The sequence below is a fragment of the Mesocricetus auratus genome, unplaced genomic scaffold, assembly GCF_017639785.1.
Source record: "Mesocricetus auratus isolate SY011 unplaced genomic scaffold, BCM_Maur_2.0 Super-Scaffold_6723, whole genome shotgun sequence".
NCBI lineage: Eukaryota > Metazoa > Chordata > Mammalia > Rodentia > Cricetidae > Mesocricetus > Mesocricetus auratus.
The window spans coordinates 626467-653725 of NW_024429183.1; the positions used below are offsets into that span (position 1 = coordinate 626467).

Sequence of the window (27259 nt, forward strand, 5' to 3'; positions counted from 1 at the left end):
ATCCTCTGCTGTGTATCAAAGGTGAGGCCAGCCTGAACTACATGAGACTATCTCAAAAACAAAACAAACATAACAAGGGCCATCGAGAAAGCTCAGCAGGTAAAGTTTCTTGCTGCCAAGACTGATGACCTGAATTCAATCCCAGATCTCACGTGGTAGGACAGAACTGAATTCTATAAAATCTTCTGACCTCCACATGTGTGTCACATACACAAGTACTTTTCTCTTTTTCAACATACCAGTACTATGCACTTTTAAGCTGGACTACTTAAGAGTCTATAATGTTTCACCTCTTTAGAAACCTGCTGCTGTGTCCACTAGTGACTGGCTAGATAGCTTGGAGATCTAGACCAAAGAAGTTACCCTATCAGGAGACATATGCCCAAATGCTTACCAAGAAGTACAGATTAGAAAATTGATATACAGCAAGTATATAATCCAACAATAAGATACACAAATGCTGATATAAAACAGATTTTTGTCATTTGTAAACCTCAGAAATATGTAACAAATCTACCTCCAAGAATGCCAGAAATGAGTTTTTTCTACATTTTTAAATTTGGGGGTGGTGTGCACATGCCATAGCAAGTGTATGGAGGTCAGAAGGCAGGTTGCAAGAGTCAGTTCTTTCACCGTATTGGGTCCTAGAGAAATAAACTCCAGTCAGTTCTAGTTTTTGTTTGGTTTGGGGTTTTTTGTTGTTTTTGAGACAGTGTCTCATGTAGCCCAGGCTAGCTTAGAACTCCCTATGCCTACCTCTGCCTCCCCCCAGGTGCTGGTATTAAAGGTGTGCAACATCACCACCTGATACTCCAGCGTTAATTTTTAAAGGTAAATTCACAAAAGAGTACTAATTCTGGGCTATGAGTCACAGGGGGAGAGGGAGCTCACGACACCTGCCTCCATCAGGAATTCAACAGACAGGACTAAATTTATATATGGATTCAGAACACCATGTGATAAAGAAGCACCTGATACCAAGCTTGTGAGCCACTGGGACACGACCTACTTCTAGGGGGTACGGCCCTCTGACTGGGCACCTGGGATCCACTGACAGCCAAACCCAGGCTCACAAGGCACAGCCTGAGGCAGGTACCTGTGTGGATGAGCTTCACATGGCGCTGCAGGTATCGGTCGATCATGAATACCTTGTTGCAGCCAGGATGTGGGCAGGGCCTCTCCCGGACCTCCTCGTGGTGCTCCTTAATGTGCTTCTACAGGAAGAAAGGACAAGAGACCCTAGTGTTTAATGTGGGCACATCCAACCTCCCAGGAGAGCCTGTGTAGTGGTCTCAGCACTTGACAGCTGACTACTGGAAAGAGACAGCTACTTCCTACCCTATACCACTGGCTCCTTTAAGCAGGTGTCTTAGAGCAAAGGACTGACTCCACATCCACTAGGGTCACGACGTGAGCCCTTGGGAAGTTTGCACTTGGCTCTGCACAAGTTTCATGTTAACACCCACAACAACTCAGTCAAGCACACCCAGACCCAACAGCAGCCCTTCCCAAAGGTGATGCCCATTTCTTACCTTCATGCCATCAGCCCCACGGTATACAGCTGTGCAGCCCTGGTAAGGACACTTATAGATGGTGGGCAGCTCCTCCCTGTAAGGCAAAGCACATGTGGAGGTGCTGACCCAATATGCAAATTCCCCACACTGCAGCCTGCTTACCTCTCGCTTCGGAGCTTTTTCTTCCATCCAGGCTTGGGCCCAGGCTTCTTTCTGATTTTGGGCTCTTCAGGCTTCTTGGCGTCTTTGCTTTCGCTCTTCTTGCCAGAGACCCTACAAGGGGTAAAGAAAACAATCTAGCCAGGCGTTGGTGGCGCATGCCTTTAATCCCAGCACTAGAGGAGGCACAGGCAGGCAGAGCTCTGAGTTTGAAGCCAGCCTGGTCTACAGAGTTCCAGGACAGACTTCAAAGCCACAGAAAAACCAAAAAAAAAAAGAACAATCTAGTGATGCTTATCTCTACCTGCAAATGATTCTCGTCTCTTCCTGCATGTGCAGTTTTCTTCAAGCTTTCCTGACTCAGCTGCCTCTGTGTAGACTAGGGACTCATCTACCATTAGCCACCACAATCAGTACAACTCTGAAAGGGTTAGAAGTCTGAAGCAGTTACCTTGTGAGGGTATGCAGAACACATGGTAGCATGGAGCACACATACTTATCACATATATGAAATTTCAGAATTAAAGTCCTATGTGCTAAGAACCCAAATCAAGGGATGGAGATATGGAAAATGGTAGAGAATTCAGTCAGTCATATTGCCAGATGATCTCATGCTAGAAAGGGGCTCAGCATTACTGTTGCACTTGAGATTCTCAGGCACCTAGTAGCCTGGGGCATACCTTCAGTCCCAAATGTAGTTATATTTCATACACTAACAACAAATAGTTCCAAAAGGAAACTAAGGAAACAATTCACGTTCAATAGCATCAAAGGCTAGGCAGGGTGGCTGTGGTATACGCCTTAAATCTCAGTACTTGGGAGGAAGAGGCAGGTGGATCTCTGTGGGTTCCAGGCCAGGCTGACCTACAGAATGAGTTCCAGGACAGTCTGGGATCTACAGAGAAACCCTACCCCCAGAACACCAACAAGAATAATAGGCCAGCATGATGGTGCCTACCTGACATGTCAACCGCTCAGGATGACACAAGTACTGCTTGAGCCTGAAAGTTTGAGTATAGAGTCCTGGCAACACACCAAGACCTCACCTCAAAACAAACAAACATTGAAAAGCTCAGCGCCGGGCGTTGGTGGCGCACGCCTTTAATCCCAGCACTCGGGAGGCAGAGGCAGGCGGATCTCTGTGAGTTCGAGACCAGCCTGGACTACCAAGCGAGTTCCAGGACAGCCTCCAAAGCCACAGAGAAACCCTGTCTCAAAAAAAAACCAAAAAAAAAAAAAAAAAAAAGAAAAGCTCAGCAATTTCTGTGCGGGAAATATAGCTTGATATGCACAAGGTTCTAGATTTAATTCATTCTCAAATGTATTTTTAAATTTATTCTTATTTTACGTGTACAGGTATTTTGCCTGCATGTATGTCTGTGCCCTACACTGCCTGTGGCGGCCAGAAGGGGGCATCAGATCCTCTGGAACTAGAATTTCAGACTTGCTGGCTGCCATGTGGGTGCTGGGAAGCAAAACAAAAGCAACAAGTACACATGACTGTTGAGCAACCTCTCCAGACCCAAAATATGTTCTTTAATCAATAGCAGAAGCCAAACCAGGCCATACAGGCCAGAAATGCCAGTCAATGAAGGGGCTGAGGCAAGACGATCACAAAGAAAAGGCTAACCTAAGCAACTTAGTGAGACTATTTAAAAATACAAAAAAGTAGGCTGGGTACGGTGGCACCAACCTTTAATCCCAGCACTCAGGAGGCAGAGGCAGGTGGATCTCTGAGTTTGAGGCCAGCCTGGTCTATAAAATGAGTTCCAGGACAACCAGGGCTACATGGAAAAACCAAATTAAATATACAAATAAATACAAAGGTTTAAAAAGAAAAAAAAGTGTGGTGAAACAGTTCAGTAGAGCACTTAATTTGTGCAAAGCACTTGGTCTAATACCTCATATCTCAAATAAAAATCAATACACAAACCCCAGTTAGTTTATTATTTACTCATTGGCAATGTTTTAGATGTAGCCCTACTGAACAAAGAGCCCTGCTGTGCAGTGCACACGACTTCAGTCCCAACACTGAAGAGGCAGAGGTAGGTGGATCTCTGAGTTTGAGGCCAGCCTGGTCTCCAGGAGTTCCAGGACAGCCAGGGATGCACAGAGAAACCCTGTCTCAAAAAAAAAAAAAAAAAAAGACCAGAGAAAGTGAAAGACTTCTGCATTAAAAATTATAACACTTGCCAGGTGTTGGTGGCACACACCTTCAATCCCAGCACTGGGGAGGCAGAGGCAGGTGGATTTTTATGAGTTCTAGGCTAGCCTGGTCTACAGAGTGAGTTCCAGGACAGCCTCCAAAACAATACAGAGAAACCCTGTCTCAAAAAGCAAAACAAAACAAAAAAAATTATAACACTTAAAGACAGTACACAGAAAGACAATTTTATGTTTATGGATAAGAATTAATTTAGGGACCAGCCTGGTCTACAGAGTAAGTGCCAGGACAACCAGGACTACACAGAGAAACCTTGTCTCATGAAATAAAAAAGGAAAACAAAACAAAAAGAACCCATATATATGGGATGTGGTGTCACTTACCTATAATCATAGCAGCCTAGGAGGCAGAGACAGAAGGATTATGAGCTCAAGACCAAATCAAGACTCTCTGTCTCTGTGTCTCTGTCTCTGTCTCTCTCACTCTCTCTCTCTCTCTCTCACACACACACACACACACACACACACACACACACACACACACACACTCCTAAGATTAAAAATGGTTGTCCAGCAGTGGTGGCACACACACCTTTAATCTCAGCACACAGGAGAGGCACCTGAATCTCTGAGTTCAAGACCAGCCTGGTTTACAAAACAAGTGCTCAGATAGACAGGGCAACACAGATCTGGAATCAAAAGCAAACCCTTGGGCATATCTGTGAGGGATTCTCTACATAAGGTTATTTGAAGTGGGAAAACCCACACATGGGTAGAAACTTCTAGTGGCAGCTCAAATAAAAGGAGTTGGAAGAAGGAAGCTTTGCTTTCTGCCTTCTTTCCTTCACTATCCTGCAAATTCATCTATTCTATTGCTTCTGTGTTCCTTTGATGATACCAGAACCCAGCTTCTTCAGGCTTCTAAAACAAATTGAAGACCAGTGGCTCTCCAGGAATCCTCCAGGTCTTGACTGCTGAAACACCTATCCTCAAGGACTGGGCAAAAAGTCAGTTCTCAGCCTCTCCAGTATACGACAGCCATTGTTAGACTACTCAGACTGTATCATGTAACCCAACCTAATATATCTCCTTTTAGTATATATTCATTCTATTCCTTTACAGAACCCTAATACAATGGCAATACAATTCCAATACAGTCTACCTAAGCAATCTACAGATTCACTAAAATCCCTGTCAGCATCAACATGGAAATTGGTTGTGGTAACATGCTCATAATTCCAGTATGAGAGGATGAGGCAGGATGATTACAAGTTCAAAGCTTGCCTGAGCAAAGAAGCACACACCTTTAATCTCAGGACTTAAGGGGCAGAGACAGGTGGAGCTCTGTGAGTTCAAGGCCAGCATGGTCTACAGAGTGAGTTCTACACCTTGTCTACAGCTTGGGATGTTATACAGAGAAACCTATCTTGAAAAACATAAAAAAGCAAGACCCTATCTCAAAAACTAAAAAAAGATAAAGACAGAAGGCTGGAAAGTACAGCTGTTGTTTACTGAGCATATGCAAGGCCCTGGGTTCAATTTCCAGGGTAGCAGAAAGAAATAAACGAAAATACAAGTGATCTTTTTGTGAGGCAGAATTAGAAAGACTCAACTGAAATTTAACATAGAACTTTTGGAGACAGTTTAGAGTCAAGGTTTTTGTTGGCACTTGTGAAACAGGATCTCATGTAGTCTAAGTTGTCCTGGTACTAAAGAGATGGCTTGGTGGTTAAGATACTTGTTGTTCTTGCAAAGACCCAGGTTTGACTCCCAGTACCCACATGACATTTAACAACCATCTCTAAGTCTGGTTCCAAGAATCCAACACTATTCAGATCTCTGAGGGCACTGCATTCACCTGGCATACAGATATACATGCATACAAAACACCCATACACATTAAATAAATCTTTCAAAAATAAAACAAATGGTTAAATTTTAAAAATTAAGGCCAGGCATAGTGATATACACTTTAACCTCAACACTCAGAAGACAAAGACAGATGGCTCTTTCTGAGTCTGAGGACATCCTGATTTACACAAAAAATTCCAGTCCAGCAAGGACTACATAGTGAGACTCCATCTGAGGAAGTTTTAGAAAAAGAACGAAGCATGCTGTCACCTATAATCTCAGCACCTAGGTTAAGGCAGTATGATCAGTTCAAGGTCACCTTCAGCTACACAGAATTCAAGGCCAGCCTGAAATATATCAAACCCTATCTCAGAACAAACAAACAAACCTAAGAAACCCAGTATGGTGACACACACCACAACTCTCAGGAAGCTGGGACAGAAGGATCAGAATTTCAAGTCCTACTAAAGTTACACAGGGAGTCTGAGCCCAGTGTGGGCTACATAGGGAATTCTAGATGAGCCAGAGCTATAGTAAGATAGGATCTCAAACAAAATATAAAAAAAAAAAAAACTCACCAGCCCACAACATATAAGCTATTCCTTCTTTCCCCGGCTGATAACTGCCCAGTGTCTCTCTCCACACCTATCTCCTGGTGGTAAGTAGATGGTCTTTTCAGTCAGCAACTCCCTTGCAGTCTAGACTACTTGTGTTAGCATCTGTGGCATAGGTTTCATAGGTAAACATTTCCAATCCTATCTGACTGCCCTGTCTAGCTCAGGTGTTCTCTGCTTTGAACCACAGTGCTCTGAGCAGCCCATTCCTGAAGCTGTTATTCACTCAGGATGAGTACCCACCTACATGTCAGCTCATAATTATCTATAATTCCAGTTCTAGGAGATCTGATGCCCTCTTTTGACCTCCAAGGGTTCCTGCATGCACTTGGTACACATACATGAACTCAAGACACACCCATATACACATAAAAAACTACTTTTAAGGGAGCTGGGGAGATGGCTCAGTGGTTAAGAGACTGCCTGCTCTTTCAGAGGACCTGGGTTCAATTCCCAGCAACCACATGGTGACTCACAACCATCCATAATGAGATCTGGTGCCCTCATCTGGCATGCAAGCATTCATGGAGAAAGAACACTATATACATAATAAGCAAATAAATCTTAAAAAAAAACACTTTTTTTTTGTTTTTGTTTTTTGAGACAGGGTTTCTTTGTATTGTTTTAGAGGCTGTCCTGGAACTCGCTACTCGACCAGGCTGGCCTCGAACTCACAGAGATCCGCCTGCCTCTGCCTCCCAAGTGCTGGGATTAAAGACATGTGCCACCAACGCCCCACTAAAAAAAAAAAAAAAAAAAAAAAACTATTTTTAAAACCCCCAGCTGAAGCCAGGCAGAACACACATTTAATCCCTGTACTTGAGAGGCAGGAGCAGGTGAATGTCTGTGAGTTAGAGGCCAGCCTGGTCTACAGAGGGAGTTCCAGGACAGCCAGAGCTGTTACAGAGAAACCCTGTCTGGAAACAATATATCTCATCTATCCCACCCAACATGCATTATCTTCACTTCAAGTCTGAATAGGAAACTCATACAGTAGAACATGCTGTTCTCATCTCAGCAACAGGGGCTCAGCAGAACTTCCCCCATCTTCTGAAAATGAAACCAACTAACCCTCCTAACTACCTATGAACTACTGAAAAGGAAACAGGTTCCTATGGCAGCTCAGCCTGCACTCTGGCCATGCTTTCCTGGAGCTATTCCCTGTTGGCCTCTAGACAGCTCTCTGTCCTGTGAGGCCCGCTGAGGCCATGTGGCTTGGTATTGTATTCTGATTCTGATCTCCCCATGCCTCTTGCTCTATTTTTATTTCTCTTGCTCTTTTCATAAGGAATATTAGAACTTACATAAAAAATAAACCAAGAAATTCTCAATCTTTTTGTAGGGTGTTCTTGGCTGATAGTGTGGTGCCCAGAGCTGCTCTTTGGATTTTCACTCTGAACTGTGAGATACTCAGAGCACTGTAGCAATGAGGCAGTCACTAACTAGCTATTGGGTATGCAGATACTTTTGGCACAGAGCTAAGAGGAAAGAGACCCAAGTCTATCTCTCCTTGTTAGGATCCTATGGTTTTTTGTTTGTTTTCGGGGAAGGGGAAAGCCAAAGCAAAGCCACACAAGAGGCTTAACCAAAAATGGACAGTGTCTTCCTGGCCAAAGAAATCAGAGCCAAGGGCCAACTTGAGAATGGCCATAAGGCTAAATTCTGGACTTGAGAAGAGGCATGATCCAGAGAACAAAAGGAACAGTTAGAGCAGGGCCAGGAAGATGCTAAAGGTCACACTAGAAGCAAAAGGACCACTAAGGTCATCCCTACAATGGGGCTGTCTTAACCCACAGGGCTGCCTGCCACCTTGTAATACACACAGGTCCCAAGCCACCATAAAGAGTGACCAAAGGACAAGGGGAATCCTATCGTATTCAGTTTCTCATTTGGCCTTTAAAACAGACCCCCTGGTTCATTTAGAACCCACTGAGATGGCTCTACAGGTGAAAGGCACCTGCTACCAAGCCTGAGTTTGATCCCTAAAACCAGTGGAAGTGGTCCTCTGACCTCCCCGTGTGCAACACACACACACACACACACACACACACACACACAAATAAATAAGTGTAAAAAAAAAAAAAGGAAAAAAGAAGCTGCCATGCTCACTGGACTTGGGAGATGGAGTCAAAGAAAAAACAGGAAGTGACTGACTTAGGCCAATCAGGAAGCATAGGCCTTCATATCCCATTTTTAACCCTCAAGACTCCTATGTGTACCAAGGCTAACCTGTACAACATCACTCTAGATGTCAATGCTTGGACAGGGCTATACTCTTACTTCTTTTCTGGGTAAGGCTCAAAGGACTCATCCGAGGACTGTGGGTTTTGCTTCTTATCATTCTCATCTTCACTCAGGAAGTCTCTAGGAAAGATGAAAGAGTTTTCAGCAAAGCACTGGCCTGGGTGAACAGCAAACCCAGCGCAACCTCCTGTCTTTAGGTGCTACAGACCCCATAGCCCACGCTTTGCTTCTGAATGTGTCTAAAGAAATCTAAAATCCCCAGCTCTTCAATCTATGTCCTAACAGGAAGGACAAGCCAGAGCAACTGAAACCAAACCAGCTAGCAATCCTCCCTCCATGTAAGCCACTCTTTCCTAATACCAGGACCCCAAACTCTGAAACAGCTTATTTCTTTATGGCCAAGAGAGTGTGAAGACTTAAAGGCAGATTCAGAAAGTAACTGTCTCACCCATCAACTGGGAACCTAGGCACGCTGTTAGCCATTTCAAAGTTCACAACAACAACAAATGCTTTATGACCTTCACCCTAAAACATGAACCACTGGCCTCTATTGAGCAGCAAACAGCCAGTCTAACAAGCCCACGGTATTTCCCACAGGCTACCAGCTATCTGGATGTGGTCAGGCCTGGGACTACAAGCAGTCTACAGCCCAGAGATATTCCTGGTCCTCACAGGAGTTGAACCAAAATTGAGCTTGTCCCTCCCTATTTGGATGGCTGTGCATCTGCACCCCAGTCTAAGTCATGGGCAGGATAGAAAGGAGTAAACACCAACTGAGTGGTTCTCAACCCAGAGCTAACAGACCTCACCCTACACAGAGCTTCTGCTCCAAGACAACATCACTATCCCAAAGGGCCTGGATCCAGCATCCTCTGTTCTAGTGACACCTGAACCTGGCACAAAACTAAGGCCTTTAAAGAGGAAGCAGACAGATGACAGTAAAGGACCAACCCTGGGGAAGTTTAAAGGAGGCAATTCCAGAATGCTTTGGGTTAGAACAGGAACTGTGTTCCCCCTGCAGTATGCTTCATCTGGGTATCTCTGGGACCAGAAAACCAAGTCAGGAGCCAGAGGCCTCAGAACTCCCCTGGCCACTCCTCTTCTCCCCACCTCTGGGAAGGAGGGAAGGCAAACATGCCAACCAAGAATAGCAGCTCTAGGGAGGCTGAGTCTGGTTTTTGAAGGAGAAATTTTAAGGCTTTTTAAACCCACTCTTCTCTCACCCCTCAGAAAGGTCACTGAACTCGTCTTTTACCCGATCATCCGAGGTTGAAGATGGAACCTGCTTCTCACCCAGTTGCCCTGGGAAACAAAAAATGGGCTCTGGTTACCAACACTGAGCACAGAAAGGGCCTCATCTGTATGGAGGCAATGTCCCTATCTAAGGACATGGCCTTCCTTACTAGGGCCAGAAGGCTTCTGGCCTCAGTTTCCTCCAGTCTCACCACCCCGCCTCCCCCCCATATTCACTGTGCCAGTCTCCGTCCAAAGGAACAGGAGGCACCATATCAGCAAGCTGTCAGATTCAGGTCAATGTTCTAGGTGAGAATAACCCACTCTGGATAGTTTACAACATTGTAAAGGCTACTGTTATCAAAAGAGGTGTACATACACTTTATAAAGCCAAGCATTCTAATATACCATATTCTAAGATATCTGTGACATCCTCCTAGGTCCTTGCCTGGAATCCATCTCTGTTTTATTTCTAGCTGAACCACAAGGGTACCTGCATCCTTAAATTTTTTCTTTTAATGTATAAGACTGTTTTGCCTGTGTACATGCCTGGTGCCAGCAGAGGCCAGAAGAGGGCCTCAGATCCCCTGGAACTGGAGTTATTAGATGGTGATGAGCCACCATGTGGATGCTGGGAACTGAACCTAGGTCTTTTGCAAGAGCAGTAAGTGCTCCTAACTGCTAAGCCATCTCTTCCACCCTCCTGCAGTTTTTTTTTTTTTTTCAGACAGGGTCTCTCCATGTAGCCTTGGCTCTGTTCTGGAACTCCCTATTGAGACCAGGCTGGTCTCAAACTCACAGAAATCTGCCTGCCTCTGCCTTCCTAAATGTTGGTATTAAAGGTGTGCACCACTATGTCCAGCAACCCTTCTGTGTTCTTAAAGAGTCCCAATGTGGATTTGCGGGTGGAAACCAGCTGAGCACCTGTAAGTGGCCATGAAAACCAGCATATGAAGGCAAGAGGCAGGCAGGAAGCTGACCCCAACTCTCCCAACATGATGCCTAGGAACGGCTGCACCCAACCCACAGCATGTGTGGGTGGGGTCCAAGCCACACAGAAGGGCCAGTCAGCAGAAGAGGCTACTACACTGGCCCACACTATGGCAAAGTAGCAGCCTCATTGTCTGCCTCCATGTCCTGCAGACAATAACCCCATTCTTCTCTCTCTTTCAGTCTCCTCAGCCTACAAGAACAACCAGTACCCTGTAGTCTAGGGACAGGCTTAGAGGAAGACCGGATGCCAGATGAGCTTGTCATGATAGAAACTGTTGAATCAGAGGCCTGCTTGTGAAGGAACAAGAAGTCAAGACAGGCTGGTAGGACCATCTACCCTTAGGTATTGCAGCAGCTACAGTTCCCATGGGGAAACACTGAGGCTGGCTCCCCACCTCCTACCAGCTTCCATTGCTATACCATGACCTACCCCCAAACAGTACAGACATCCAGTTTCTGCTGAAGACAACCTTGGCCAGGATGCTGAATCCTGTTCCATCATAAGCCACAGGTACTGCTTACCTGGGGCCTCACTGGGAGCCAAGTTTGGCTGCGTACAAGGGCCTATTCCAGGTCCCACAGAGTCTCCATGTAAGTGCAGCAGGGCCACATCCACACTGGGTAGGGTCTTGGTCTCAGATGCAGCTTGGGTTTCTCTGGCCTGGCAGAGCTGAGAGGCAGCTCCAGTGGTGTTTAACTCTGAGTTCTGCGACAGCCGTGGTGGCATCTCCTTGCCCCATGCCCATCTCACTGCTAATGCACTGTCCAAAAAGAGAGCTCTGCAGCTGGAGTCTGTGTCCATGGTGAAGTCATGGCCCTGGTCACAGCCCCACACAGCCTGGATGATGCCACAGTACTCGGAGGACAGTGTCCTCTGGAGGCTGGGCAGAGACCCACAGCTGGCTGCATGTTCATGTACCCAGCCCACCAAGCTGTGCAGACACCGAGGGCTCGAGGTGATCAGATCAGCTGAGGAGAATCAACAGAGATGTCAGTCTCATGGTGGCCAACACTAGGCCCAACCTGGAATACCCACCCTGGCACGAACAGCACTCACCCATACATGCTCCCTCCTCTGCCACTGTGGGAGGCTGAACACCAACCCTGCAAAGCATCAGTGTGGCCACAGTTTAGGAGCCTCTCAAGGTCATACACCTCCCCAGGAACCCTCCACTTCTAATGATAGCTCTTCACCCTCAGACCTCTGCAAACCTGGCCACCACAGCACCTCACTGTCGCGCCATGAGAGGCTTATACTGGCTTCTGTCCACCCCATAAGTCACTGCCCTAAATCAACACCCAGAACACAGGATGATGACCCCTGAAGGTCCCAAGAACTCCAACAAGGGCCTACTTTGTACAAGGCTTCCGCTGGCCAGCAGGGGAGACATTGACTCTCTGTAAGAAGGACCTGAGAAGGCTGTGACACTGGTAGAACTGGGTGTAGCAGCTCTTGCAGACAAACTGAGGCAGGGCTGGGTCCTGGTGCACAGCAACACCCAACAGACGTTGGAAGTCCCTAATGAAGACACGCTCCCCTCGGGACAGTCTCTCTGAGGTCTCCCCTGGTACTCTGTCAGAGATACTTCGGAGGCTCCGTGAGGAAAACTTCCCATGGCAGAGGCGACAGTGCCCCATGGCAAGAGTTCGGCCCGCTCCTGAGCAGAGAAGCAAATGTGACAGTAAGATACTTACAATGTGCGGACCACACTTCCCACTAGCCTCCCAAAAGCAGAGAAATGCCCTCCATGGGCTTCCTAAACACACTAATAGCAGGGCTCAGGAGCTGGCCTTCCTCACTCAACACTCACCTTTTGGAGGGATAATGTTAAGAAATCTTTCAAATAACTTTTTGAGGTAGTTCAGATTGCAGCTCATAACCCTCTCCCTCAGCCTTCTAATGCCACTGTGCCCAGCTCCTTTCAAAGAACCCCAGATGCCTCCAGTGAAGATGATAGTTAACTTTTGCTCACACATCCGATCCTGAAAATGTGTCACAGCTGTGCCTCAAGAAACTGACTTAATGTCCATCCACAGGTGCCCTGTCTGCAGAATGTGGGCAATGCCACCTCATTGCCTGCCCCTAGGGGAACTAAAGGGCAGCATGCATAGGAAAGTCATTCTCAAATGGTTGAAGAGCACTACACAAATGTGACACACATTGATGTTGCTACCCTAGCCAGCTGCTGCTTATACACAAACTCTCAGCCAGACTGGGAACATGTAGCTCATTTAACTGAGTTCCCACCACAGGTTATGAGTCTGTTTTAACGAACAAGAAACTGGGATTCTGAGAAGTTAAGCAATTACCCAGAGAGTACATAGCACGGAGCGCTGACTTGAAGCCCCACACCTGTCTGACTTCAAATCTTAAGCACTAAATAGCGGCAGCACGGGGCAGAAAAAAAAAATAGGCTGTCTGGCCAAAACTCGCTGCAACAGAAGTCAGAGGGCCCGAGCCCTCCGAAATTAGAAGGCCTGATTTGTTCTCGGGATCACTAGGCTCACATCAGGACCAGAGGACGCCCGGAACCCACCTGCCTCGTCTGTACCGTCCTCGCCTGTGTCCCCGCAAGAGCGCGTCGAGCCCCAGCTGAGTTGTGCTGCCGTCAAAGCCGCCGCCCCATCAGCGCTCGCTCCACCGGTTCGAGAAGGGCGACCCCGAGTCCGACCGCTTCCACAGCTACCGCCCGAACTCCCGCGCTGCCGAGCCGTCCCAGGCGACAGGAAGCGGCCGAGCCGGTCCCGCTTCATGGTGGCGGCCGCCACTTGATTGATCCCTGCTCCGTGCTATTCGGCGTGGCTCGGCCCACTGGGTTCTGCTTGACTGGACTTGACTCCACTCACTCAGTACCGTTCGGCTGCACTCCGCCCGGCTACTCGGCTCCGCTGGTTTCACCGCGATCTGAGCGGGACGAAGCGAGGGGTGGGGCGATGTGAGAAGCGGCCTGGGAGCGACAGTGGCCGCTGTTGTGTCGAGAGCGCAGAGTTCTTAGGGTCGCTCAGAACTCGCGACAAGCCCATAAAGGAGGGGCAGCCGGAAGAGTAGACTGCCACGGACTGAAGCACGGGCTGTGGCACTTAACAGAAAACCGCAAAACGAGAGGTTCTTTGCACCTTCTGGTCGAGACTCAGAGCGAGTACGCCCGGAATAGCTGACAAGACCCACCCGTCCCCCTTCTAATCTCTAAACCTAGATCTGCGCGGCGGGGCGGGGCAGACGGAAGTGTGTCTGGGTCCCTTCCGGCAGTGTGCGGTTCCCGCAACTCCCTCAGCTGCGCATTCCACGTTCCGGTTTGGAGGCGCCGGCCCCGCCCCTGTCGCGGCGGCCTCCCCCGCCCGGCGCCATGGCCGCTGCGGCCGGGGACGGCGCGGCGAAGCCACTGCAAAGCGCCATGAAACTGGCCAACAGGGCCATCGAGCTAGACACCGGCAACCGGCCCCGGGTGAGGCTGGGAGGGTTGCGGCAGCAGCTCCGGGAGGCACCTGGTCCGTGGTGGGCGAGGGCGGGCGTGTGAGCGGATCCGCGCTTCCGACGCGCGCGACAGCTGTGGGACCCCGCCCGGAGACTCTCGGCCGGGCGGCTGTGGGCGCTCTGCGGAGACCTCGGACAGCTCAGCTAGCACTTGGTCTCAGGTTTATCGGTTCAATGAGTCGGTAAAATAGAACAGCGGTCCTGTTCGCGAAGGACCTGTGAAGCAGCCCTCCAGGATGTAGATGACAGACCTCTCTCTCTCTCTCTCTCTCTCTCTCTCTCTCTCTCTCTCTCTCTCTCTCTCTCTCTCTCTCTCTCTCTCTCGTGTGTGTGTGTGTGTGTGTGTGTGTGTGTGTGTGTGTGTTGACAGAGACTGTGTAGACTTAATCCAGAAAAGGCTGACTGCTGCCTCATTATGCTGCTGTTTGCAGTTGCCTTCAAAGGTCATTTGTAAAGAAACGCAGACATAGAAGGGGTGTGGCCTGTCACTGAGAATGAATGCTAATTAAAAGGATGGCAACTAGATGGAAGAGCCCGCTGAGCTACCCTGAAGAATCAGCGTTTGCCCAGTTCCCCAGGTTGATTTTCTAGGGCATCAGGTGCTCCCCATAAGACCAAAATCCTACCTGAAATTCATTTTATCCTAATCTGTGAAGTGTTAATTAAAGGTGGGTAATTTGACAATGGGTAAAGCAAAACACGAACATACCAGAGTGCATTCTGTCCTGAGCTGTCACAGAGCTCAAGGCAGAGGGTCACACAGTCGGACCCTGCAACTCTGGAGTCTGGAGAATGTTGTTTCTCACAACCTGGCCACAAAGTGAGATTGAGAAATGAGCCCATATTCTCTCTAAGACTTCCGGGAAATGTTTTTCGTAAGACATGGGAGAACTACTGGTCTTTGAGTTGCACCGGAAGGGGACTCTGTTATACAGAGTGGGAAATGGTGTCACTGCTGAGGCTGCTTTACCAAGCCTCATGACTGAAGCTCCAACATGTCCAGCTGGGAACTCCCTAGTGCAAAAGTTGTAGGCAGAAATTCCCTGATTTTGTTCTCAGATGCAAACATTTTTTCCCTTCAAGTCTAGACAGTGGGGATAGATACTGCCCCTTTCCTAGGTGAACCATCACTGAAGTCTAGAAGTATCTTTTAGATGAGTAGTCACTGTTGATCCTGTGTTTTCCACACCCACTACTAGCCTGACCCCTGCCATTCGCTCCCCTGCATACAGGAGGCTTACATGGAATACCTGAGGAGCATCCACTACATCACCCAAGTGTTACTGGAAGATGTGGAAAACACTACAGGTGTGCGTTCAGACTTGCTCTTCTCTTATGATGGCGAAACTGTGGATAACTTAGCCCTTGGTGGTCCTCAAAGCTGGAGGTCTGCTTCTTTCCAGCATAGCCATTGTCATTAGTATAGGATATCATAGTGTAACGTGGTGGCATTGATATTAACGGGTTAGGGGATAGATCTGGATTGGGTCAAGACACTGCCTCTAGGCAGTGAAGAGTGGGCCGCACAAAAGTGGGGGCATTGCCAACAGAAGCACATTTAAAGTCCGAGAGAAGGAAGTAGTTACGGATGGAATTGAAAGGGAGTTTTGGGAACCTCCCAAAGCTCTACCCAAAATTGGGAGGATCAAAGACCTTGGATGTATCTTGAAGCAGAAACCAACCAGACCTGCTAGGGTTGATGGTGAGTTGCATCAGGGGATGTTCCAAGCAGATGATGGGAAACTTTATGTGTAAGGGGAGAATTAGTGCCTTCCACTGTGGGGCTAGGAGTGCAGTTCAGTTGGTAGAGAGTGCTTTCCTAGCATGCATAAAGTCCTGGATTTGGTCCCTGGCACTGCATAGAGTAATGTGGTAGCACAAGTCTGAAATCTCAGCATTTAGGAAAATTAAAAGTTCAAGATCATCTTCAGTTTCATTGTGAGTTTGAGACCTGCCTGGGCTACATGAGACCCTGTCTGGAATTTTAAAAGATTAGAGAATAAAGTCTGAGATACAAGCAACTCTCTGGACATAGGGACACAATTAAGGATAGCTAGTGGGGAGCAAGTGAGCTCAACTGAGTCCTGACGCTTCAAAGATCGAGACATCAGAACTAGCAGGAGGGAGCCTTAAGGGAAGTAATAGCACAGAGCATAGAAAAAAAATTGAATGATTTGCCATCTTTGGCAAAGTAAGGGCTGGGTAAGGACAATATAGGGGAATTTGAATGCTAAAATGGAGGTGGAATGAAGAGAGCATAGAGTTTATGAGGAATTTTTGTAAGGGGGACTAGGAGAGTGGGTCCAGGAGTTGGGTAAGCTTGGCAAAGTACCAGAAAAAGATGTGTCTGCAGGCCCATGGAGGGAGAGGAGCAGCACAGACACCTGTGTGTGGAAGTGCTCACTGCAACACCTGCAGGGGGGCAAGTGTGTGGTACAGGCAGCTAGGAGGTGGTGGCCCAGGAGAGTCTGTAGCACCCATGTCTCTGTGTAGTAGCCATGAGGGCTCCATGGCCATCCCCAGAAGGCAAGCAAGAGTCAGTCTGATGCTTGACTGCCAATCACGTGTATACATTGTCTTGAGCCACGGTGAGATTAATAAGGGTGAGCTTGCCTAACTTACAGTTCCTTGTTCTTAGTAAGAATATGAGTCATGGTAGAAGCACCATAACCACCCCCCATGTTCCTTCCCTAGAAGCAGAGGAAACTGTGCCCCCTGAGATCTCAAAGATGCTGAAACTAGCTGAACAGTGTCTGGAACGGGCCCAGTCAACAGCTACCAAACTCGGTGGGTACCCAAAGAAGGTGGTCTTGGTGCCTGCTTTGTGGGATGATCCCTAGCCTGCTGACCAGTGTGCTATACATGGCTTGCAGGGAAACCATGCCTGAAGCCAGCTGTACCTGTGGCTCCTTCCATCCCATTGCCCACCAGCCGACACCGCCGAGTGTGTTCAGACGAAGGAGGGAAACTCTCCCCTTTCCTGCCTCCTGAGATCTTCCAGAAGCTGCAGGTGGCTGAACCACAAAACTCTAAGAAGTAAGATGGACAAGATGAGGGGTGGGTTTTGTGCTAAAGCTGTGGATGTTGGAGGCTCAGCACAGGGAGCTTCTCTTGGGGTAGTTAGTTAAAGTGGTTCCCAGAGTAGATATACCCCTTGCCTGACAGAAGCAGATGCAAATTCCATTAGGAAGAAAGTACCTTCGTCCTTCAAAAAGTTAGCGGCAAACAAAGATAGCCATATAGAAACAGAAATGAGGCTGGGGAGATGGCTCAGAGGTTAAGAGCACTGGCTGCTCTTCCAGAGGTCCTGAGTTCAATTCCCAGCAACCACATCTGTAATGAGACACATGCAGGCAGAATGCTGTACACATAATAAATAAATAAATCTTTAAAAAACGAAGAGGGAAAGGAAGGAAGGAAAGAAAGAAGAAAAATTATGAGGTAATGGTTACAGAACAGACCTGTGAAGATTGCAGGTAGTTATCACAGGTCAAATGACATTGAACTTTGTTTAGAAATACAAAACCAAGTTCGAAAACACCTAAACAAGAAACTCCAAAGTCAGAACCAACAAATATAAAATGAAGTAGAAATGAAATCAAAATATAAGAAATGAAATCAAAATACAATGCTGAAATTTGTTTTTTAAAACTAGTTAGGGGCTGGCCAGTGGTGGTGCACACTTTAATCCCAGCACTTAGGAGGCATACACAGGTGGATTTCTGTGTTTGAGGACAGCCTGGTGTACAGAGTGAGTTCCAGGACAACCAAGGCTACACAGAAAAATCCTGTTTCAAAATAAAAACAAAAACAAACCTAGTTAGGGGATCTGAAACACACTTCTGGCCACTTTGAGCACCAGGCACACACATAGTACACTGCAGGCAAAAAACTCATGCACATAAAAACAAAATAGTAAAAATAAATAAATAAAAACTAGATAGTTGGGAATGTAGCTTAATGGTGGAGTGTTTCCCTAGCGTGCATGAAGCCCTGGATTTGATCCCTATTACTGCCTATAATCCCAGGACTCAGGAGGATCAATAGTTCCCTATTGAATTTGTGGATAGCCTGGCCAGGGGTGGTAGCATATGCCTGCAATCCCAGAACTTGGAAGGTAAAGGAAGGAAAATCATGAGGTCGGCCTGCCTTAACTATCTAGCAAGTTCAAGAACAACCTAGGCTACTCTGTCTCAAAAAAAAAAAAAAAAAAGACTGGGCAGTGGTGGCACATGCCTTTAATCCCAAGACTCAGGAGGCAAAAGCAGGCATATCACTATGAGGCTAGCCTGGTCTTACAGAGCAAGTTCTAGAACAGCCAGAGCTGTCTCTAAAAACCAAAGTAAATAAATAAAATGCGCACAGATTTATAATAACAGAAACGCAGATGGAGAGGAAAAATAGGCAAAGATGAAATCCACATGTCACAGAAACAAGACATAGGAAAGACAGAAGGCCTAGCATATTTTTTAGAAAGAGTAGAAAGATAATGGGAGGAGGCACTGTTTGAAGATATAACAGAATTTTCTACACTAATGAAAGATACCAAGACACAGATGCAGTAAACTTAGTGAAGCCAGCATGGATGAATCAGGCCCCTCTTATTACATATCCCAGAGGTACCTTTACCCACCAGGTTCCTCAGGCCCCTCCTGTCTGTGTGTGCAGCTTCAGCACTGGGGCAGATACAAACATCAGCTTCAAGATGGAGTCTTTCTTCCTTAGTTTTCTCATACCCTTTTGTCTTCTAACTCTAAAAACAGGGAGGTGTGTGATATACTGCAATTTTTTTACTGAATAGACATACCTCTCCCTTTGGTAGGTTGCAAATGAATCTTGTTTGGAACCCTGTAGAAAGTTCCAGGAGTTCTGTTATTGCCACAGATATAACTGACTTTCATAGAAATTCAGGTGTCCTGCTCCTCTTGAGAACCCCCGAGTTCTAGCATTACCAACACCCATGTTTTGGCCGCAGATCTAGCTTGCTCTGGGTCACCCCTCTGCATTTCTTCCTGCTTCATCATTATCTTCTTTCATCTTGGTCTTAGCACGAGATCAAGGGATGTAAGGATGGTTGCTCAGGTCACTAGGATGTTCCAGGACTTCCTGTGCATGGACAGCAGCCTGTCACTATTTTTAGGGAGCTATCACCACTGGAGAAAGCCTCCTTACAGAACCAGAAGCTAAGGGCCACATATGAGGCCCGGATGGCTCGTCTGGACCCCAGCCAGGCCATGCAGAAGACATCACTGGTGAGCAAAACCCAGAGAGGAACTGGGCTGGTCAGGGAAGGAGCAGGACAATGAGGAACTGGGCCTTATTCCTCCTTTTTCCTTAGACCCTGTCTCTACAGCGGCAGATGATGGAGAATCTGGTGATTGCCAAAGCAAGAGAAGAGACAGCATCCTTAAGGAGATGAGTGTGAGGTCTTGAACTGGGGTGGAGAAGGGGCAGGATAGGGAGAAGGGACCAGGTGCCAGGTAAGTGTAGGGCTGTAAACCTTTCCAGCAGCAAAGCAGCATCCCCTCAAGGAAATTAACCCTTACACTGCTCCCAAGGATCTCCTTAGGCTCTGCCTTCCTGGCATCCCCAGAACTACTACTATCCACATTCAAGTCTGCCTTCCCGGGAGCTAATGGCGGTTCTGGCCTTGTCCAGTACTGGACTCATCTCTAGAGGGCAGAGGCAGCCTACCTAGACCGTTGGGACATCAAGGGTACTGGAGGAGTATGGAGTAGATGAGGCACAGGGCAAGGGTGGAGGCCCACTCAGGTCAGACACTACTGGCCCCTTGACTCTGTGACCCCAGCTCCAGCGGAAGATGGAGGAGCGCCGTCTGCGCCTTCAGGAGGCTGCCAACAGGTACATCTCCTCTCTGTCTCATAGGCATGCTGGGAGTCTGGAGAGGGCTTCCTGAACCCATAGGTCCGTCCCTATTCCCAGCTTGTCTTCCTCCTCAGGAGGTTCTGCAGTCAAGTTGCTCTGACCCCAGAGGAGCGGGAGCAGCGAGCCCTCTATGCTGCCATCCTGGAATATGAGCAAGACCATGTGAGTCCCACTGACCTATGCAGAGGAATGGCAGCAGTGGGGTCACGCGGGCCTGTCGGAGTTGGTTCCTTCCCATACCCCAGGGCAGCCCCATACAGTCCTTGTAGGGCATCCCATTGTGGAGATCCGACTGTGCTTTCCTCCAAGGTCCTCTGTCCTGCAGGACTGGCCAAAGCACTGGAGAGCCAAGCTCAAGCGGAGCCCAGGGGACCTGTCAGTAGTGACCAGCCTGGTCTCCCACTTGCTCAGGTATTGAAAGAGCCTATCCCCCAGCCTGGAGTTCTCCCTGCTAGATGATGGGGAAAGAGTCAGAAAGAGGGGGGATTAAATAGAAAAGCGAGGCTACAGAGACATGGAGGACAAGGGCTCCTGTAAAAGGGCCTTTTGTGCTGATAGGTTTTCCTCAGCTCCCATTATCTTCTTTAGATTGGATGGGTCACACTTTACTTACAATATTTACTAATAGGAAATAGCAGAGAAGTTACCTCTCTGAAATCTTTCATAGTGTGGCAGTTTTTGTATGGGTGATGTCACAGGTGAGGTCATAGGGCACAGGTGACTGAGGTCACTTAATAGGAATTGAACTCAGATTTCCGAGCTCAGCTTCGAGGGTAGCTGCTATGGTACTCACTGTTTGCTGGAGATGAGAAAAATGGATGGGTACAGCAAGTACTCACCTGGGTAGACTTTTGAGGGCCCAACTGCATCTTGCCTACCTCTTCTCCTTACAGCCTTCCTGATCACCCAATCTCCCAGCTCCTGAAGAAGCTCCAGTGTGCAGTGTACAGTGCACTGTACCCTGTTGTGAGCCGGGCTGCCATCAGTGCTGTGCCTGCCCCAGGATGCTGCTCCCTGCCCCCAGAAGCCAATGGCCTACTGGCTCCTGGGAGCCGGCGACTTCGATCCTCCCAGAGCCTCTACTGCATGCTCTCCCCTTCAGAACCTAGTGTGGCCCCAAGACCTCTGGATGGACCTCCCTCCACGTCTTCTGTCCCCACACTCCACTCAGGTCCCCTGGACAGAGAGGCAGACAGCAGTCCAGCAGGGCCTTCCTCACCCCTGGTGGATGCTTCATCCCACTTGCCAGACAAGGACAGCTCCTTTGAGGACCTGGAACAGTTTTTGGCTGTATCTGAGTCACAAACCCCAGGATCAAAGAGGGAGCCTTTGCTGGAATGTCTGAAGAACACAGTGAAGGACATTCATAATGCCATCGGTGAGCCTGCAGGTCACCAACACAGCACCTGCTCCAGTTGAATCTGCCAACCCTCAAGTGCAACTTGCTGTCCTGGACAGCAAAGACCTATGTCCACCCACCCATAGGAGCAAACATTCAGCCCAGAAGAGCAGGCCCTAGCCTACCCAAGTCCCTCAGGTAGTGGGTGGAGTGGTATGGGAGTGAGGGATGTGGTGCTTATCACAGCCTTTGATCACAAGGTGGCCTGACTGTGCCTGCTCCAAGGCTTCTAGACATTGTGTGAACCAGTGAGGAAGGCTCAACAGCCTGGAGTCTTACTGCTCTAAAGTTCCCAGAGTTCCTGTAGACTCTGGAGCAAGTCCTTTTCAGAAAGGGTCCATCATCTCCTCTCTTTGGCAGACCATTTATCTACATGGAGCTGTCAGCCCCAGGGAAGAAAAACTAAGACCTGGCCCCAGGCCATATGACTTAGGATAGGCAAGGGATGGGTGTGGGAGGTTGAACAAGTAGAACAACAATACCCCCTCCCAAGCCTAGATGTCACCTGTAGCTCAATTGCACAGACACTGGATCTGGGGAACAGGACGCATTGACTCTGAACTTAGAGCTTCTGGAGAGGTGGGGGCAGGTAATAGCACATTTCAACATTCCCAACTCTGCTTCTGGTAGATAGACTGCTCTCGCTGACTCTTTTGGCCTTCGAAGGCCTGAATACAGCCACCTCCAAAGACCGCTGCTTGGCATGCATCGAGGAGCCCTTCTTCTCCCCACTCTGGCCCCTGCTGCTAGCCCTCTACAGGTACTGCCTCCAGCCTCAATCACCATCCCCAGGAGCTGGAGTCTCCACTCCAGGCTCCCATTGGTTTGTCTGATCCTGAGGCTACCCTCAGGTGTTAAAATTTTGTAGGTGGCTGTGCCCACCTCCCTATTTAGGGACGGCCTGGCTGTTTGCTCAAATACCTGAGCAGCTCTCAGGACTGAGCTCCAGAGATTCCCCAGCCACAACCCTGCTTGTCTCTGAAACAGTATCTCTATGGTGACTGAGCCTGGCCTCTCTGCTTTAGGAGTGTGCACCGTACCCAGGAGGCTGCTGTGAGCAGAAGCATGGAGCTGTACAGGAATGCACCTCCTACAGCCCTGGGCATCCCTGCCAAGCTCCTCCCACGTGACCGTGAGGCTCAAGCCTCCACCTACCCCTACTGCACTGCAGCCCAGGAACTGGGGCTGCTGGTCTTGGAGAGTTGCCCCCAGAAGAAGCTGGAGTGCATCGGTGCGGGAATCTGAGGGGCCCAGAGGTTTGAGAGGTGGAAGATGGGGATGTACCTTCCCTGCTAGCCTGTCCGTGGGCAAATACGGGGCAGTGCCCTTAAGCTTTCTCCAGTTCCACATTGTCAGGAGAGATTGGGCAATACCAAGAGACCCCTGGGTATAGGAAACAGTGTAGTCTCCCTCACAGCAGGCCCTTCAGGTTTTCCTGCCCTTGCTAAATACTCCTCTTTCACCTACCATCACATCACACCCCACTGAAGTCAATTTTCTGTACCACAGTGCGGACTCTTCGGGTCATCTGCATCTGTGCAGAAGACTACTGCCGTGCCCAAGAGGCCAGGCCTGAGGCTGGATCCCAGCCCCCTGCTGCTGCCATGTGAGTCCAGAGTGAAGACAGTACCTGGAGGTATACTAGTATACGTTCCTGCCCTGTCACTGGCCAAAGAGGACCCTAGTAATCCTGCTTCACTTAGCAGCCCAAGATAACATCACTGCAGAATACAGTTCTTTCCTGCCAGAAACCCTGGGCTGAGGCAGGGCAAGGAGAAGGGTTCCTAGATGAGCTGCTGTTGCAGTGCCCTCTGTCTAGGCTAAGGGATCCTGGGGCCCTGGTTAATGTGCTGAGACTGAGAGTTGCTCTTTGAGAAAAACCTGCCTGGACCCCCAGGCACATACCTAGAGGGAGCAGGGAAGGAACACTTTGAAAGTAAGTGAGTTCCCTTTCCTGCACTGATCTAGCCCTGGGGCTCCCTGGCACATCCAAGATGGGGCAGGTTCTTCCCACTCCAGCCACACAGCCTTGGGCTCTGGGATGCTTGAGACTACCTCCACTTCTCAACGCAGCTGTAACTGCATCCTCTGATCCGGAGTCAGTGTTCTTGCGTGAGCTCTGACCTTTGCCACCTTGTCCCAAGGACCAGGATCAGCCTTGGCACCAGTCACTGCAGACTGAGGGGCTCTTACCCTGGCCTGCACCTGGAGTCCCACAAGTAAATATCAGAATCAAGGATGAGGTCACCCATGGGGAGATCAACCCAAGAGAAAGAGGAATAGCGACTTCTCACCCACTCAAAGGTTGGGTTGCTATTCCATTCTCACCACAGAGCCTGCCTCCCCTGCCCTCTTTACCCATTTTATAAAAGAGTTCCCAGGCTAAATGCTTACAAATCACAGCCTTGGCCCAGGCTGTCCCCAACAGGGGGGCAGTCATGTCTCTGTAGATGGCAGGACACTGAGCAGGTGTAGCTGGTGTGTGGAACCTCCTGACCCATAGGAAAGTGGTCAGACCCAAGCCATAGCCTCGGGTTCCAGTTGCCTGCTTGCTTCTTGGTCCCCATGCTCTTCATGTGCACCCTAACTAGTGTACTCAGACCGCTCCTGAGTTGGGCCCAGAGGCTACTGCGGAGATCTAGTCCCAGCCATTTGCTCCTAGACTTCTGAAAGCATGTTAGACCATAGCCACTTAGAAAATCAGAAGAGGCTGCAATGTATCCAGCCATTGATACTGCTATTTGGGCCCAGTGTAAACATGTCCAGGAGGTCCCCTGTGGTGTTTGGAGAGTAGGAGTATAGGAATTGTAGTTAATCTGGCCAAGATAACTCCAGAAAGCCAGGACAAGTGTCCCTTTTGGCCTTAGGCCCACTGACCTCTTTGTGTTTGCCCAGCAGTGGTGCTGATGACCTGCTGCCCATCCTGTCCTTCGTGGTGCTGAGGAGTGGTCTTCCCCAACTGGTGTCAGAGTGTGTGGCCCTGGAGGAGTTCATTCATGAAGGGTATGAAGGAGCCCCAAGCTAGCAGTTGATTAGGAAACTGACATGCCCTCCCCAGGTGAGGAAAAGTCTTTGTGGGAAGAGCTGGGAACAGAGCAGCTGTGGCAAAGGGAACAAGACAACCTCACCCCCAGACTTAAAGCAGTGGCTATGATAGGCTGTGGGAGCTGCAAGAGAGGCCTGTAGCCCCACCCTCACTTTTGGACAGCCGTCTGAGATCCACCTGTTGATGCTCCATAGCCTTCAGAAGACCCTAGACAGGAGGTAAAGGGCATCCCCTGAGCAGCGTCTGCCTGGAGAAGAACAGCATACACTGCAGGGCCAAAACAGGGCCAGGACTGGCCATGGTAAAGGCTGCCCCTGACCCAGCTCCCTAACCACGTCGTCGTCCAAGCAAGTAGGGAAGATGTTGCTCTCCAGAGGACTTGGCTGTACTTCTGTCCCCTCCAGGTGACACATGTCTCTTTTCCCACTTCCACACAGGTACCTGATTGGAGAAGAAGGGTATTGCCTGACATCACTGCAGAGCGCCCTGAGCTATGTGGAACTTCTGTCCCGGGGACGGCTGGACAAGTAGTGGTGGCTGGACCTCACAGACCAAAGGAGCCACAGGACATCCACACTGTACTATATATGTGGTTTGGGGCCAGCCTGCTGTGGTGGTATTCTATAGCTCTTGCCCACCTTCCTAGCCACACACCTGTCTGGAGGCCTAGGGTAGTGCCTCTTCTTCAGCTGAACATGGCTGGCTGAGTCAGGCCTGTTCTGTCTTAGGCCTGCCTCTCAGACCTCATAAGAGAAATCTGTAGCTGCTGTTCCTTGGGAAGCCTATAACACTGATGGGCCTCCAGTAAACCTGGATGGCCTTGGCCTGTTCTCATGGACACTAAGCAGCCCCTACTGGGGCATCAACACAGAAATGGGCACTGGGAGCCTTGCAGGGCAATCTGGTTTTACACCCCTCCAATTTCCTGAGACAGCTAAAGTTTGTGTGAGCCAGTTTCTTGTTAGTCAGTAACAAGAACTTTACCTTTACCCCAGAGACCTGGGTGTAGGTAGTGTGAGGCTGTGCTGTTTATTTATCAGGCACCAACTACCCTGCTCACCTTTGCTGGCCCAGGCAGGAATCACTGCCCATGCCTGGGATATGAGCCTGTCTCCTACCGAGGTCCAGGACATCCTGCCCTAGGGTTACCTTGGTTGGAGGCAGTGAACATTCAGGACGCTGGCCAACACATACAGTCATACAGCCTCTCCAGTGTCAAGAGTCCAAGGGTCAGCACCCTGATTGTTATATGCCCCAAGTGGCCAACTCAGCCTAAAATAAAGAAGTCATTCTAAGTCCATGTGACTTGTTCATTCACCCACTGGGTAGGCAGGACTCGGGCAACACAGACACCCTCTCTCTGCCAGTTTCTCAGAGATCACAAATGAGGGAGTAATGAGGAGCCATAGCCCACCCCTAGACTCTCTGCACAGGAGCAGTATCTTCCCAGTACTGTTCCCAGCAAGGAAAGTGTGGATGTCACTCTCTAGGATAGCAAGGTCTACAGGGTATCATTAAGAGGCTAGGATTAACTCACTGTTGTAGTTCTGAGCCTACAGCAGATCCTGAAAGTGTCTCAGTGATCTTTATCCTACTCAAACACATAGGAATGTCCTGCTGTGGTTGTATTTCCACATGTAGAGACACATAGAGATGCCTTGTATACTGGGCCCCTAAGAGGACGAAGGCACCCAAACACAGGCAGCATCTTCCAGGGAAGCAAGCTGCCCCACCCAGGATAGGAAATACCCATGGCAACAGGGGTTGCTGTAAGGAAGTAGGTAGTAGGACACTAAAAAGAGGTTCCAGTCTCAGACCACCAGAAGTGCTGGTAGTGGGGTTGTTGGAGATTCTTGGGGTAGGCTATATCTAACTTCTTTTTTAATGGTATTTTTTAAATTTTATTTATTATGTATGTAGTGTTCTGCCTGCATGTATCCCTGCAGGCCAGAAGAGGGCACCAGATCTTATTACAGATGGTTGAAGAGCAGCCAGTGCGCTTAACCTCTGAACCATGCTTATTGAACACTTTTTTGACCCCACAAGGCAAGAGGTAACATGCCTCTTTGAGCCTGGTAGGCTGATTCCAGAATCTAGTCTGCAAATGGTGAATAGAATCCTGGGACAAAAGCAGATGGTATGGGCCCAGGTTGGCCTGGGAAGGGAAACCAGTTCCTGGGGCCCTTGACCTATGAAAGAAACCTCTGTGGAGTGGGAGTGGACCAGAAGCCCCTAGCTTTTTCTTCCCACCAGCATCAGGAATAGATAGGCTGGTGCCAATTTTTACTATGTCCAGCTGCTAAGGAGGCACAAACTTGTGTCCCAGCTAGGCTGGAGAGATGCTCAGGGCACTTAATCTTGCAAAGCACCATGTTTCAATTCTCAGCACCCACAAAGTAGTTCACAACCATCTGTAACTCCAGTTTTAGGGGATCCAATGCCCTCTTTTGGTCCCCATCGGCACTTCCTACATGCAGACAGAACACCATACACATAAAAAATAAAGGTTAAACAAACAAACAAAAACTTGCATCTTGACTGACTTGGGTTCGTGGCACTGCAGTCTCCTAGATGCTCATGTGAAATATTCAGACTGTGGACATGAATGCCAGGTAACCATGGAGCCTTATGACACATCAGTGCACCTACTGCAGGCCTTGGCTTTGACAGGAACAAGTCAGT

The 27259-nt window shown here is 48.8% G+C and overlaps 2 protein-coding genes across 9 annotated transcripts in view; one reads left to right on the plus strand and one right to left on the minus strand.

Moving 5' to 3' along the window:
- Window positions 1-27259, minus strand: part of Znf276 (zinc finger protein 276) — a 34702-nt gene that overhangs the window by 1557 nt on the left and 5886 nt on the right. The window contains exons 3-11 of one of the 4 annotated variants that reach the window (XM_040735176.1): window positions 13309-13676; window positions 12126-12429; window positions 11829-11875; window positions 11294-11740; window positions 9769-9847; window positions 8582-8665; window positions 1677-1787; window positions 1533-1608; window positions 1097-1214 (exon numbers count right to left, since the gene is read on the minus strand). In XM_040735176.1, coding sequence (XP_040591110.1) covers window positions 1097-1214; window positions 1533-1608; window positions 1677-1787; window positions 8582-8665; window positions 9769-9847; window positions 11294-11740; window positions 11829-11875; window positions 12126-12429; window positions 13309-13525 — 1483 coding nt within the window. In that variant the 5' untranslated portion in view covers window positions 13526-13676. Of the gene's footprint in view, window positions 1-1096; window positions 1215-1532; window positions 1609-1676; window positions 1788-8581; window positions 8666-9768; window positions 9848-11293; window positions 11741-11828; window positions 11876-12125; window positions 12430-13308; window positions 13972-27259 lie in introns of those variants that run through there. The other 3 variants (XM_005073153.4, XM_013115643.3, XM_013115642.3) reach the window with 3 other exon arrangements.
- On the plus strand, window positions 14063-25875 carry Vps9d1 (VPS9 domain containing 1). 5 transcript variants are annotated; one of them, XR_002383411.2, is made up of 16 exons: window positions 14063-14217; window positions 15479-15554; window positions 16941-17033; window positions 17120-17282; window positions 19387-19498; window positions 19585-19647; window positions 20056-20108; window positions 20207-20294; window positions 20458-20543; window positions 21026-21510; window positions 22162-22291; window positions 22557-22762; window positions 23041-23137; window positions 23676-23835; window positions 24430-24534; window positions 25015-25093. XR_002383411.2 is itself a non-coding variant. In XM_005073152.4 (15 exons), exons 1-15 carry the CDS (start codon window positions 14119-14121, stop codon window positions 25106-25108), a joined length of 1950 nt encoding a protein of 649 aa, XP_005073209.1. In that variant the 5' UTR covers window positions 14063-14118; the 3' UTR covers window positions 25109-25875. The 5 variants fall into 5 exon arrangements, 3 of the variants coding, with proteins under 3 accessions (XP_005073209.1, XP_012971094.1, XP_021084690.1); XR_005872955.1 differs by lacking the exon at window positions 23676-23835 and having other exon boundaries at window positions 23041-23167; XM_005073152.4 differs by lacking the exon at window positions 23676-23835 and having other exon boundaries at window positions 25015-25875.

Coding starts and splice junctions, on each gene's coding strand:
- Vps9d1 (XM_005073152.4), top strand. CDS start 14,119: ATGGCCGCTGCGGCCGGGGACGGCGCGGCGAAGCCACTGCAAAGCGCC. Junction 19,499..19,584: donor CCATGCAGAAGACATCACTG/GTGAGCAAAACC, acceptor CTTTTTCCTTAG/ACCCTGTCTCTACAGCGGCA. Junction 24,535..25,014: donor GAGGAGTTCATTCATGAAGG/GTATGAAGGAGC, acceptor ACTTCCACACAG/GTACCTGATTGGAGAAGAAG.